Source organism: Hemibagrus wyckioides, linkage group LG08 (assembly GCF_019097595.1).
Source record: "Hemibagrus wyckioides isolate EC202008001 linkage group LG08, SWU_Hwy_1.0, whole genome shotgun sequence".
In the NCBI taxonomy this organism is placed as follows: domain Eukaryota; kingdom Metazoa; phylum Chordata; class Actinopteri; order Siluriformes; family Bagridae; genus Hemibagrus; species Hemibagrus wyckioides.
In genome coordinates this window covers 13241424-13257402 of record NC_080717.1, presented here as the reverse complement: position 1 = coordinate 13257402, position 15979 = coordinate 13241424, and the positions used below count along the sequence as shown (strand labels likewise).

The following is a 15979-nucleotide window of genomic DNA, read 5'->3' as shown; positions in this document are numbered from 1 at the left end:
AACCCTCCATCTGGCCCTCACACACCTCTGGACAACTGTAAGTGTCTTACTTACCTACGAATGCCTTTCATTGACTTCAGTTCAGCATTCAATACAATCATTCCTCAGCACCTGATCAAGAAGCTGAGTCTGCTGAGCATCAACACCTCCCTCTGCAATTGGATCCTGGATTTCCTGACTGGAAGACCTCAGTCAGTCCGGATGGGGAACAGCATCTCCAGCACCACCACACTGAGCACTGGAGCTCCACAGGGCTGTGTTCTCAGTCCACTGCTGTTCACTCTGCTGACTCATGTCTGTGCAGCAATACACAGCTCTAACAACATCAAGTTCGCGGATGACACGACCGTGGTGGGTCTCATCAGCAAGAAAGATAAGTCACCATACAGAGAGGAGGTGCAACAGCTAACAGCCTGGTGTAAAGCCAACAACCTGTCCCTGAACGTGGAGAAAATGAAAGACATGGTTGTTGACTTCAGGAGAGCACGACGTGACCATTCTCCACTGAACATCGATGGGTCCATCATGGAGATCATCAGAAGCACCAAATTCCTTGGTGTTCACCTGGCGGAGGACCTCACCTGGTCACTAAACACTAGCTCCATCACCAAGAAAGCCTAGCAGCGTCTCTACTTCCTGCGAAGGCTGAGGAAGGCTCATCTTCCACCTCCCATCCTGGCCACCTTCTACAGGGGGACATTCGAGAACATCCTGAGCAGCTGCATCACTGCCTGGTTTGGGAATTGCACCGTCTCGGACTGCAAGACCCTTCAGCGGATAGTGAGGACAGCTGAAAAGATCATCGGAGTCTCTCTTCCCTCTATTATAGACATTTACTCCACATGCTTCATCTGCAAAGCCAACAGCATTGTGGATGATCTCATACACCCCTCTCACACAATCTTCACCCTTCTGCCATCCGGAAAGAGGTACCGAAGCATTCAGACCCACACAACCAGACTGTTGAACAGCTTCTTCCCTCAGGCAATCAGGTATCTCAACAGAGAACTGAACTGAGCTGGACACGGACACACACACACAACCGAGATCTGATCTCAACAGAGAAACTGAACTGTGCTGGACACGGACACACACGCACAAAAACTGAGAACTGTGTTCTCAACAGAGAACTGAACTGTGCTGGACACAGACATACACACACAACTGAGAACTGCTCTCAACAGAGAACTATACTGTGCTGGACACAGACACACAAAAATTGTCCTGTTTGCACACATATGTCACTTTACATTATGTCTTACACTTTACATTGATCCTGTTTATATGTAACTTAAATATTTGCACTCACTGTCAACACTATTCTTTTGCACAGAGTCGGCATTATATGTCCCGTTTGTCTGCACTGTCTTATCATCCTGTGCACTTCTGTTGTATGTCTAGTTTACTAAAGATTGCACCTTAAGTATAGTTTAGCTTTATCTTTATAGCTCTATGTTTGTCTGCGTCACCTGTACTTTGTCTTTGTTATGTGTTGCACCTTTGGTCTAGGAGGAACGTTGTTTCATTTCACTGTGTACTGCATCAGCTATATATGGTTGAAGTGACAATAAAGCTTCTTTGACTTTGACTTGTATCAGGATGTACTTGATTAACATGAAAGTATAATTCATCTCCCAGGACCTGCACGGTCACTAGATTCAGTCATTCAGTACTGGGAAGAGCATCTCCAACACCACCACACTGAGCAGAGCTGTGTGCTCAGTCCACTGCTGTTCACCTTACTGCGGCACAACTGTGTAGTAATAAACAGCTCAAACTACACCTACAGATTTACCAAAGACATGACCATGGTGGGTCTCATCAGCAAGAGTGATGAGTGAACATACAGGAGTTGCAACAGCTAACAGCCTGGTGTAGAGCCAAAAACATGTCTCTGAGGGATGAAAAAACAAAAGAGATGGTTGTTGACTTCAGAGTACAGAGTGATCATCCTCACCTAAACATCTATGGATCTTCTGTGGCGATCAAGAATACCAAATTCTTTGGTGTTCACCTGGCAAAGAACCTCACTTGGTCATTAGCAAGAAAGCCCAGCAGCATCTCTACTTTTTACAAAGGCTGAGAAAAGCCCATCTCACCCAACCCCCATTCATCTAATCTGATAACAAAAGTCTTTAAATATCTGGAGGGGAGAGGGATGTCTCAGTGCAGCTGCTTCAATTATGCTAGGGCCATTGAAACTAAAAGCATGTGTTACCTCTGCTCCCATCCACCAACATCCAGACATTAATCAGCCTTTTATTGTGGAGGTGGACGTCTCTAGCTGTGGAATCAGGGCCGTCCTCTCCCAGCAACAGGAAGTACCCAAGAAACTATACACATGCTTCTTCTATTCCCAGAAACTCATCTCAGCTGAAGCAAACTATGATGTTGGCAACTGTGAACTCTTGTATATTAAAGAAGCTTTTAAAGAATGAAGAAATTGTCTTGAGGGTGTGAAACACGCAGTCCAACTAGTCACAAAACTAGTCATAAACTAGTCTTTTTTGAATATATAAAAACAGCCAAATGTCTCAACTCTCATCAAGCCTGATAAACAAGTGTCCTACACCTGGGAGAACCAGGGAGAAAGAACAGCAAAGTGGACGCACTCTCATGTTGCCATGATCCCATCCACCAAGCCCCACCTGAAACCATCCTGCCTCCCTCCATTGTACTTGCCCCCATCAGGTGGGACATCATGGAGGACATTCACCAAGCTTTACAGTCTGAAGATCCCCCTCCTGAGTGTCCTCCCTGCAAGCAATATGTATCCACCAACCTTCTCCACCGAGTCAAAGCTTGTCCAAGGTGCATTCTGGTGGCTATCCCTAGCCAATGACATTAAGAATTTCAAAAGCCTGCACAGTCTATGCACAATCCAAATCCAGCCACCAACTCCCAGCCGGTTTGCTGGAACCTCTGCCCATGCCTCAATGCTTGCAGGTCACACATCTCAGTAGATTTTTATCATGTATCTCTCATGTTCTAGTGATTACAATAACATTCTGTTTACTATAGAGCATTTCAAAGCCTGATGTCTGAAACCCCGCAAAGGCCTGCCCACTGCCATGGAAACTGTAAAAGCACTATTTAAGCATATTTTCGGTTCACCTCTTGAGTATGGAGTATTCTGCACACAACTGGACATCAATGTGAGTCTAACCGCCAGCTACTATCCTCAATCTTATAGACAAGCTGAGAAATTGAACCAGGAAATCTGCAGTTATCTAATGTCTTATTGCAGCTGGAAACAGAACCAATGGTGTGAGTTTCTCCCAAGGGTTGAGTATCCCCAAAACTCTCACACACCTCTCTACAGGGCTAAACTCGTTTCAGTGTATCCTGGGCTCCCCTGGTCTGGCACAACGTCTGATGTCCCAGCTGTAGATGACTGGATCAACCAGAGCCAAGCCACCTGGGACAGTGCCCACGTGACCCCCACCACATTTTAGAGTCAGCCAAATAATATGGCTGTCAACGCAAAATCTCAAGTTCATACTTCCATGCCATAAACTAAGCCCCCGATTCATTGGACCTTTCAAAATCAGCCCGGTTTCCTATCGACTCCAACTCCCACCTTCATCCAGCATCTCCCCCATGTTCCACATGTCCCTCCACAAGCCTGTACACACCCTCCCCAAAAATAAAACTGCCAGCACAGAGCCTATGCCTCCAGTGGATATCAAGCTTATGACAGATCAGCACCCTGGGCTCATGGAAGACCTTGTCATAGGATACCTGGAAGTGTCCTTAGAGAGAAGGGGCTCTGTAACATCTCAACCAGATACGCCCCATCCCACCATGGGAGGAAGTCCTCGCCTAAGTATTGAACCACTTCCGATTTACTTCTGGACATTTAAGCCATGCTCACACAGAGACTGTGAGAGAATGTCTGAGGTGTTTACCCAGGATGGTTCCTTAGAGCCGTATCTCTCCCAATCAACAAGATATTGCAGTTAAACTCTACAGTGCTTGGACTGGAAGACAGTGTGTACCAGGTAGGTTTTGCTATCGTTATAGACTTATTTTTGAATTTCTAAAAGCAGGGGTGTCCATGCATAAAAAATTGTACCTGTTCAATTAGTTGATTTTGGTTTTAATATAGACCATCTGGTGTGGCTTCTGTTCAACTGGCATGAAAGCATGCACCCCTGCTTTAAAGGAGTTCATTTTTAAATTGATTTGTTTTTTTAACATTAAGTATTTCCTTTTAAAGGTGACTTGTTTTTATTTAAAATTGACATTTTTTAATTTACTATTATTATTATTATTACTTTTTTTATTTAATATGTATTCCTGTTTCAAATTGGTCTATTTGTTATTATTTACAATGTAAAGTTGGCTTATTTTTTTTTAAATGACTTTATTTAAAGTTGACATCCATCTTTAAAGGTTACTCTTTCTATTTAGTGTTGACTTCTTTCATTTAAAGTAAATAAAGTTTTTAAAAAGTTTTTTTTTATTTAAAGTTGCATCTTTTGAAGTTTGAAGTTTATTTAAAGTTGAAATTAAACTGACGTTTATTTACAGTGCATTTAAAGTTCACTTCTTTTAAGTTTACTTCAGGGGTGTCCAATCTTATACACAAAGGGCTTCAGATGCAAAACACAAATTCCATATGGCTTCCTACAGTACAGTTCATAAGCTGTGGAAGTCAGTATTCATACTAAGTTTAGTTAACTCGCTGCTTTAATACAGAAAAAAATTATGTTTCACCTTTTATAATTTATAAAAATGTCTCAAAGAATTGACATGTGGCACAACATGAGACCAAGGACCAAGATCTCCGCTCCAGCTCACCCGGCACAGTGTTTTCCGGGCAGACAGGTCAGCAGTGGACTCTGGTAAGCGCAAGGGTGGAGGTCTGTGTATGTATGTTAATAAATTATGGTGCACAGACTCGACTGTAATTGAAAGTCATTGCTAAGCTTATCTGGAGTATTTGATGATTAAATGCAGACCCTTTCATCTACCAAGAGAATTGTCAGTCATTGTTGTGACTGCAGTATACATCCCTCCTGATGCTCATGCTAAGGCTGCTATGGAAGAACTGCATGCAGCTATCAGCAAGCAAGAGGCCACACATCCCGGTGGAGCTATTATTGTTGCTGAACTTGAGATCTGTACTTCCCAAATTTCATCAGCATGTTTCCTGCACTACTAGGGGACGACACACTGGACCATGTTTACACCAACATTACTGAGGCATTCAGGGCCATTTCCCTCCCCCACTTGGGTCAGTCTGATCACCTCTCTTTGTTCATGCTACCCAAATACACACCACTCATCAAACGTGTGAAACCATCAGTGAAGACAGTGAAGGTATGGATAGAGAGGGGCATTTTCTCACTACAGCAATAGCTCTGACACTGACTGGAGCATGTTTGCCTCACAGACCACCTCAGACACACAGACAGACATCAACAACTATACATCTGTACTAGACCATATCAACATGTGTATTGACACTGTCACCACTGTCAAACATGTGAAACAATTTCCTAACCAGAAGCCATGGATGAACTCTGAGGTGTGCCCTTTTGCTGAATGCAAGAGATGCTGCTTTTAAATCTGGCAATGCAGAGGACTACAGCAGAGCCAGGGCCAACCTGAATAGGAAAGCCAGGCATGCACATAAACTGCTTTTCGAGGAGCGCTTCCACTGCAACTCCAACCCCAGATGCATGTGGAAAGGCATCCAGACCATCACTGACCACAAACCAACAATACGGCCTCTACCAACCAGCACTACCTTCCTCCCAGACGAGCTCAACCACTTCTTTGCTCGCTTTGACCAAGGCGTTATACACAACAGGAATGATGACTCCTCTACAGCTGATCTTCCAAAATCACTCTCCACAACAGAGGTAGCTACTCAGCACTGAGCAGAGTAGATCCACGTAAGTCAGCTGGCCCTGATGGCATACCTGGACATGTGCTCAGGAGTTGTGCTGAACAACTGGCGCAAGGCCAAGGCCACTGTTCCAACATGTCTGAAGACTACAACCATCATACCAGTGCCCAAGCATTCTTCTGTGAAGGGCCTGAACGATTTCCACCCTGTTGCACTCACCCCCATTGTTATGAAGTGCTTTGAGAAGCTGGTTCTAAGTCACCTCATAGCATGTCTCCCACCTACACTGGACCCACATCAGTTTGCCTATTGCCCAAATAGGTCTACAGAGGATGCTATTTCCACTGCTCTTCATCTAGCTCTCACCCACCTGGACAATAACAATACATACTTTCAGATGTTGTTCATTGACTTCAGCTCCGCTTTTAATACAGTTGTCCCTAGTAAACTGATCACTAAGCTTAGTGACCTGGGTATCTACACATCCATTTGCAGCTGGATTATAGACTTTTTAACAATTCAACCTCAATGTGTAAGGTTGGGTAATCACATATCCTCAACCCTAATCCTGAACACCAGCGTCCCACAAGGCTGTGTGCTGAGCCCACTGCTCTACTCCATGTTCATCCATGACTGTGTTCCGCAACATATCTCCAACGTCTTCATCAAGTATGCAAATGATACTACAGTTGTTGGCCGAATCGGCAACAATGATGAATCGGCCTACAGGGAGGAGATCCAAAGATTGTCAGCATGGTGTTCTATGAACAACCTCACCCTCAAAGCCACAAATACCAAAGAGCTCATCGTGGACTTCCGGAAATCTAACAGCAGCAGACACTCCCCTATTTACATCAATGGGTCTGAAGTAGAGCGCGTCTCCAGCTTTAAGTTCTTGGGTGTCCACATCTCTGAGGATCTGTCCTGGTATCTGAACACCTCAACTCTGGTTCTTTTCTCTGGTTCTCAACTCTTGGCATCTTTACTTTCTGAGAAGACTAAAGAAAGTTCACCTATCCCCCAAGATCCTGACCAACTATTATCGCTGCATCATTGAGAGCATCTTGACAAGCTCCATCACAGTGTGGTATGGCAGCTCCAGAGTATGTGAAAAGAAATCACTGCAAAGGGTTGTGAAAACCGCCCAACACATCATTGGCACCCAACTACCTGACACTGAGTCTCTTCACCACAGTAGATGTCTGCGCAGAGCACACAAAATCATCAAGGACTCCCCGTACCCGAGTCAGATAAACTGTTCAACCTCCTTCCATCAAGGAGGAGCTACAGGTCCATCCGCACCAGAACCAGCAGGTTTAGGGCCAGTTTTTTTCCTTCAACCATAAATCTACTGAACTCTACACTACACCGCTAGGACTCTCATGTCTTACTACACTTACCACTTTACAGTTCTGCTCCATCCTGTACATTCTGTTATAATATAGAATTTTTTCACTGTGTAATATAATTAATGTATATATTGTCCACTTCATAGATTACACCTAGTTTTTATCTATCTATTTATATATACTATATTTATACATACTATATACTATCTGTATAAGCACTGTATATTATGTCTGTTACTGTTGTACATAATGCACACAATTATAATTACATCTGACACTTTATCTGCTGTAAATACTACTTGACCATACCTCTCTATGTACACTAACATAGCCTTATTTATCAATGTACATATTTATCTGCACTTGTTTATTTGCACAATTTCTACTATTTGCACTTCTGGTAGATGCTAAACAGCATTTCTTTGCTTGTACCTGTACTTTGCTATTTGACAATAAAGTTATAAACTATCTATCTATCTATCTATCTATCTATCTATCTATCTATCTATCATCTTCTATGATGAATAAAGTTTCTATTCCTGTAATAACTTACAAAAATTAAATTAATTTAATTGCTTGACACAAACGATAAGCCTGGCAATATTCAAATATATAAAACTGCAGCCAAAAGAAAATGTGGGACTTGATGTCACTACATTTTTTACTTTTGCTATAGAGTGAAAACATTTGGGTTTACATCAAAAGATGAATATGGGATGTTTTAGAGATTTGAAGATCTGAACCCTAGTGAATACCAGAGCGATGTCAATGCAAGCAAAGCAATCCATTTTGAAGCTGAGAAAAGAGCGAAAAACAATCACAGTCATTGCACAAGATTTTGGCACAGAACAATTAGACCAATAGAACAATTCAGAATTGAAAACACCACTTGTGTACAGCAGTTGAGAGCTGTAAAGAAAAAAAAATAAACAGTGACAACAACAAAATCTACAGGACAGGGGTGAAGGTATTTCAATTAACTGTTCAAAGATTTCAAAAGCAGAAATACCACAAAACACATATAACTCATCAGCCATAAGAATTAAAAGTCCAGTTTGGAATATGATAGAAATGTGCTATATCTATATCATGTTCAAGTTATTAACACATCTAGATGTACAAATTAAGAAAAGAAAGCTGGAATTCCAATCTATTATCTAATTCATCTTATTGATCTCAAACCCAAATGTCTTCAGTGTAGAGCCAATAAAATATATTGGTCTTGCCATTTGTTCTGTTATACATAATAAAGTAAAATGTCACTTCCGGAGTTTCGGGAGCTGTTACACTAGTCATGACTTATGGATGGGATGTAGAAATATGATGATGAGAGCACATGGTTTTGCTGTTGGCATGATCGCTAGTTCTTGGTACATGCATCATACAACTTTAGTAGCATGGTGGGTATGTATAATATTTATCTACAGTGTTAAGTCATTGTTTAATTGTATATGTTATTGTATATTGTGAGTGCTGCTGCTAATTTGTTATTCTAATGCTAATGTATTGCTAGCTTATTTGGGGACATAGATCAGAATCAGCTATCTCTGTTCATACAGTTTTGAGTTAAATATGCTGTGAATAACATATGTAATGATGTAAACAATGAGCTCTACCACATGTAAAAGTTTGTCAAGTTTTTTCAAAACCTTTGTACTTGTTAAAAGCCACCATATTCATAATGTTTTATTGCACATTGCAGTTTCACACTTTTCTCACAACAATAAACCTGTCGACAGAAGGAAAAACTGTATTCAGAGTCTTGCTGTTGGGAGAGAGTTTATCAGGCTATCAAAGTATATCAGAACACATATACCTGGGCAGCATATCGTTTTTGTCTTCCGGGACTTTTGGATAGGGCTATAACCCTTGCATGCAACTTCTGAAAGCTCTTTGATGTTTACGTCTTAACCCAACTCTGAATATGGTCCATAATGTTATGTTTGGGTTTAGCAAATCATACAACAAATATCTTTAATTGACCAGATATCACCTCTATAAACAAAATTACAGGAAAAAATCAGAACTCTTTGAACTAAAGGGACCCTAAAAGGGAAAAAGACACAATAGATAAGCTAATTAAGGGTCAACAGACTCATCAAAGGTTATGCATGATCTCTAGCCATCTAATCAGCTCAGCTAATATTATAAAAAAAGGAACTCTAAGCTCAGAGCTGCCATTTAATAGAGAAACTAGGTAAAATTTGTTTGTCACTCTTGTCACTCTTTGTGTTTTCAAAGATATCATCTGTTGCTCGGGTGAAAAGTCAAAATTCTAAATATTACAGTGTCCCTTTACCAGGTCAAGCAGGTTTCAAAGCTGCTAGCCATTGGAATGATTTTATGGATCTTTATTAGGAAGTGTAAATTCAATAATGAGAGTATAAAAAGTAAAGAGAAATGTAAATTTATGGTGTGGTACCTTGCAGAGAAAGCTGATGTTAAACCCAAAAGTCTGGGCATTTCTGGTGCCGGCATTCATGTAATTTCCCACAAGCAGTACCAATTCCAGAAACTTGCAGAAGCCCTCACTCTTCTTCACTTCCTCACATGCAAAAGTGACATTCATGATGTCAGGACGGATGTTGTTTACTTGCTCCTCGAATGTGAGCTTGAATAGAATTCCATTCAGACGAGGGCGCAATAGTTTCACTGAGCTCATCTACAAATGAAAGGAAATGACATTTCAAAGATGTACCTGTTTATCATCCTGACATAATGAGTATATATCCATATTGTGTACATATTGGGTAAATTCTATCAAGTGAATATCTTTAAAAATGAAATCAAAATCTGTCAGTTATTTCTTATTATAATAATCTGGGGAAGGGGGCAGGGGCTTTATTACTGCTCTTGTACACAAAAGAGCATGGTAATTGGTGCTAGATTTGAGTATTTGAGTATTGTGTTGGTTTGAGTATTTCATAAATGGTTGAGGATTTCACACACAGCAGTCACTACAGTTTACACAAAATAGTGCCAAAAACCCCCCAGAGGATCTGCAATGTAAAACACATCATTGATCAGAGGGGAATGACACCATAACATATAGAATTTAGCATGATATTTTAAAGGCCATAAAGCCAGTTTTACACCACAAGAACTGTTGTTTGATGTTCAAATCTGTGCAAACATATCAAACACAGAAATATCTGTGAACATTATGATGAGAGGCATCCCTGAATCAAATGAGAAAGTTAAATGATTTCATGCAACTTTCATTTTAGTTTCTATTTGCACACATGAAAATGCATTGTTAGATGCAGAAAGTACATTACTCATGTGCTGTTTGTTTTAAGACACTGTGACACAAACATACTGTCACAAACAATGTCATACAGTATAACTAACCACACTATGCAATTTCATTGCATTCCATAGTAGTAGTTTTTTGTCTTCTGCACTCTTACTCTTGCTTTCTGTTGTACTGAAACAAAAGAAATCCATACTAGCTCGCTCATTCTTTTCTTGTTACTCTTAATTTCAAATTCTTTACATGTGCAGATGTATTAATGTGAGCATCAAGTTACAGAATGGGAGTGAGGTGGATTAAACTGGTGAGAGGGAGGCGTGCTTTAAGTGAAATTGAATGTTCACTGCAAGATTGAACATTAGTGTAGAAAAGATAAGTGTTGAATCAGATGTGATAAAGAAAATCAATGTCCAGGAAAAGAAAACAGGTTAGAAGAACTGCAGACATATTCATAAAGTAAGTGAAGTGTATTTGCTCCCTGATGTCTCAGTGAAGGCTGTTTATGTTTGTGCACTGCCTCCAATACATACCACAATGCCAAACTGCTCTGACTCGCACAGTTCCTCGTACTCACTCTTCAGCTCAGCCAGAGAACTCAGCTCCTTCTGTTCAGGAAGATTCTTGATAAGGTTCTGTATACAACAAACAGTAATCTATTAGGCCTGAAGGTACACATATAGTCATTATATAGGGTCTAGTCTACCAATAAAGATAAGAAAAGTAATGACTGGCCTGCATGAAAATGATGTCCATAAAACCTGTTATCTTATATGAAAGGATGGGGCTACAGCACCTGTTGTCCTTTTAGTTAATCCTTTCAAGTTCACTCCTATATTAGATCTCTAAACTCCTAGATAAGATCTCTACTGTTTTCCCTATTACTCCAAACACTTCCTCACTATGCAAAGAAAAAAATGTTCCAAGTGTGAAAAGACAGCACACTGTTTAAAAAGTCTCTTAAAGCTGAACTTAAGAGGAATATATTGAAGATATGTCACAATACAATTTTAGCTATCTTGGCAGAGACAAAATAGAAATCAGCATAACAAACATTATTTAGGTCCACCTTTTGCCACTGAAACAGCTCTGACCCTTGGAGTCCACAAGGCCTCAGAAGGTGTGCTGTAGTACCTGGCACTAAAATTTTAGTAGCAGACTCTTTAAGTACTATAATTTGCAGGTTGGGAGCCTCCATGGATCATTGGGATCCATGGGTTTGTCCAGAACATCCCAAATGCTCGAGTGGATTGAGATCTACTCGGATTGAGATTCATCGCAAAGATGTTCTATCAGGTTGAGGTCAGGACTCTTTGCAGGCCAGTTAATTTCCTCCATACCAAACTCACTCATCCATGTCTTTATGGACCTTGCTTTGTGCACTGGTTCACATGTCATGTTGGAACAAGAAGGGGCCATCCCCAAACTGTTCCCACAAAGTGGGGAGCATGAAATTGTTCAATATGTCTTGGTATGCTGTAGCATTAAGTGTTCCTTTCACAGGAACAAAAGGGCCAAGTCCAACCCCTGAAAAACAACCCCAGACCATAATCCCCCTCCACCAAACATTACATTTGGCACAATGCAGGTCAGGCAAGTACTGTTTTCCTGGCAAATACCAAACCCAGACTCATCCAGAGAAGCATAATTTGTCACTCCAGAGAACATGTCTCCACTGCTCTAGAGTCCAGTGGCGGCGTGCTTTACACCACTGCATCCGACACTTTGCATTGCACTTAGTGATGTAAGGCTTGGCTATAGCTGCTTGGCCATAAAAACCCATTCCATGAAACTCTCTACTCACTGTTCTTGAGCTAATCTGAAAGCCACACAAAAAAGTTTGGAGGTAGCTATTGACTCTACAGAAAGTCACTTCTGCACACTGCACACCTCAGCATGTGCTGACCCCGCTCTGTGATTTTATGTGGCCTACTACTTCGTGGCTGAGTTGCTGTTGTTCCCAATTGCTTCCACTTTGTTATAATACAACTGACTGTGGAATATTTAGTAGTGAGGAAATTTCACGAACAGATTTATTGCACAGGTGGCAACCAATCACAGTACCTCGTTTGAATTCACTGAGCTCCTGAGAGTGACCCATTCTTTCACAAATGTTTGTAGAAGCAGTCTGCATGCCTAGGTGCTTGATTATATACACCTGTGGCCATGGAAGTGATTGGAACACCTGAATTCAATGATTTGGAGAGGTGTTCCAAAGCTTTTGGCAATATAGTGCATCATCAACCCAGCCATCACAAGTTGGCCCTTTACATCATTATACTTATTGATTAAGGCTGATCAGTGCATGTTCTGTGAAGATGTTGTCAAGGGACTCACTGCATCCTTAAATGTTAATTGTGCATGGAAAATATCGGAAGTATAAATTAAGTGAAGCATGGCACTTTAGTTATTTGTTTAATTTAATCCTTGGGCTTCTACAGGCTTTCTGTCTCAAAACACTTTGCATGCACATCTCCACCCAAATTAGTAAACAAATGATTGATTGTGGATCACTGTCAGAATGGTGGTCATAAGCAAAAAAAAAAAAAAAAAAAACCCTAGCAATGAACATTTGCACTGTTTTCCTAAATCTGAGTGCTGAGTTATTTTCCTCTGTCATCACTAGATTAGAGACAAGCATTTTCTGGCAGCAGTGCAAACAAGCAGAGATAAAAAAAAAAAAAAAAAAAAAAAAAAAAAAAAAAAAAAAAAAAAAAAAAAAAAAAAAAAAAAAAAAAAACACATAACTCCCATATAATGAGTAAATTACACATTCTGAGGCAAATGAAAATATTCAACAGAAGCATATCCCAAACAGCTCTCTCCCAGCTTCCAGACACAATCTGCACCTGGGGGAGCAGAGCAGTGATGAGTCAATGGGTCATGCCAGGATAATCATTCAGCCAACTGGGTTCTCCCAGCTGGAAATGGTACCTGCTTGCTGTTACTCATTATTCTTACTCTTGCCTTGATTACCTGTCAGTCAACATTCAGGTGCAAAAAAAATCATAGCAGAACTACAGCAGAACCATAATACTTGGTCAAACAAAGTGTTAAAAACAAGACAAGCCAGTCTTAACCAGGCACACACACATGTATTTATGATTTATTGCTTTCATTTAGTTTCACAATGCACATAATTAAACCAACCAGAACCATATCAAATCCAAAATATTATATGATGCACAAGATGGCATTATATTCAAATTGACTAAACATTAAATATCTGAAAACATTCATATAGATAAGACACAGATGATGATTCAGTAAATATTTTGGCAGGGCTTTGATCTTTCTTGTTACTAAGCTGGTTCAATTTCATTTGAGAAACACACTGGCATTCTCAACCTGGATTAAAGACATTGTTATGATGTTTAGTATACTTTCTAACAGACATGTCTAAACACTAAACAAAGTAACTGATCCTATTGATGTACAGATGTGCAAAAGATGGAAGAAAACAAAAGCTATCCTATAATTACTCTAAGGAACTACTGGGACAATTCATGACCAGATCATAGTGCTGGCAGGTGAATTGTCATTCCTTGTTGTGTATCATGCTATCATATCATAAGAATTGTCACCTGTTTCTCGTTGCTCCTAATGTGTTACTTTATTTATACCTATCCGTTTGTATCCATCTTTGTGAGTCACTGTATGTTGCGTGTTTGGTTCAAGGTATTCCCGTGTTTATTTTGTATTACGTCGATGTTATGTTAAGTGTTAAGTTTAATTAAAATGAGGAATGCATTTGGATCTGATTGTCGGTATTTTCCATGAAATTGTGCTATATATTTATTCTATGTTTATAATTAAATATGCAGTGGGGAAAATAAATATTTGATCCCTTGCTGATTTTGTAGGTTTGCCCACTCACAAAGAAAGTAAGGGTCTATAAATATTATGGTAGGTTTATTTTAACAGACAGAAAATATTAACCAAAAATCCAGAAAAAACATATGATACAAATGTTATAAATTTGAGTAAGTAAAATAAGTATTTGATCCCTTACCAACCAATAATAATTCTGACTCCCACAGACTGGTTATGTTCTCATGTGGTACACAGATTAGTTCTGTCAATTTAAGTAAGTGCTCCTAAAGTATCATGTGTTTGTTCTGAGATTTTTGTTGATATTCTGTCTCTATCTGTTACAATAAACATACCATAACAATTACAGACCCTTAATTTCTTTGTGAGTGGGCAAACCTATAAAATCAGCAAGGGATCAAAAAAATTTATTTGCCCCACTGTATAGGCTTGCGGTGTTGAAGAGAAAGGCACAAGTGTGCTAATGTTTATAAATATAGATGGTTACTTTAAGAGGAACACAAATGTGCAAAGTGTTGTCTAACGCATTGGTTCAAAATCTTTCGTAAACGTTCAAATGGGTTGAGATCTAGTGACTGTGAAGGCCATAGCATATGATAAGCTAAATTCAATCGACTATGTCTGTGGGGGTTTCATCAAGATGATCAAATACATTTACATTGTGTCTGCAAGATATTTTGAAGACCTGCTACACTGCTACCTTCAATAAATTCTTCTCCCCACAAGAACTCTGGTCAAGCTACAGTTTTTATGATGAAGATTAACAGACTGTGTCTATGGACACAAGTTATGTGAATCCACTGGAAATTTTCTCAAAGATCCTAATTTGGTGAGTGAAACTTCTCAGCTCTCTAAAAGAACACTTAAAGAACACTCTTTCATAAGTAAGCAGATCATCTGATGTATATAGTTTAGCCATAATAACCATTGTAGCACAGTTTTAGATTTTTTAGTTAAGGCCTTTCACTTGAGTCTGTAGGAACCTTTAAATTATTTAGTTTGTTCTCCTGAGACTGTAAGAGCTATAGAAAATACGTTTATAGCGTGGTCCTGTTTTCTTGACTCTGTAACAATCATTTAAGAAAGAGGTTTAGTACTTTCTTATGAATCTGTAGGAGCCATAGATATGTAATTCTAGACCTGTTCTCTGGTGTCTGTAGGAATTGTTAAAGAAGCAATTTAGTCCACTCATCAAGAGATTGTAGAAGCAGAAGTGTGGTCCTTTCTTTTTATATCTGTAGGAATTGTATAAGAAACAATTTAGTCCGTTCATAAAGAGATTGTTGAAGCAGATGGTGGGTCATTTCTCTTTTTGTCTGTAGGAATTGTGTAAAAAATAATTTAGTCCATTCATCCAGAGCCATAAAAAGCATTGGGACTGATGTTGCTGTAAGAATTGTGAATTCTTGATTGGGTGCTAATTCAGTAGCCACTATTTGAGTTTTTGAAATAAATGTTCTAAGTGGGTTAGAAGAATAAAACAAAGTAATGACATTGTCTAAGGGACAAATTTGAAACAAAGTAATTCAGCCTTCTGATCTAGAAGTGAAAGAAAGAAAGAACTGAACAAGTCAAATCAGTCAGAAATGAAACAAGAAAATTAGCCTGAATCTGAATGTTTAATTAAATATGATATTGGAAACTAAACTTTATCATCAAACTAATGGTCTATGTAACTGATGTAGTCAGTCT

At 39.6% G+C, this 15979-nt stretch overlaps 1 protein-coding gene across 6 annotated transcripts in view; it reads right to left on the bottom strand.

The window, feature by feature from the left end:
• diaph2 (diaphanous-related formin 2) overlaps positions 1-15979 on the bottom strand; it is a 285969-nt gene that overhangs the window by 96428 nt on the left and 173562 nt on the right. For all 6 annotated transcript variants that reach the window (XM_058396724.1, XM_058396725.1, XM_058396727.1 and 3 more), the window contains 2 exons: positions 10990-11091; positions 9629-9868 (listed from right to left, as the gene is read on the bottom strand). In XM_058396724.1, the coding sequence (XP_058252707.1) occupies positions 9629-9868; positions 10990-11091 (342 nt within the window). The remainder of the gene's footprint in view (positions 1-9628; positions 9869-10989; positions 11092-15979) is intronic.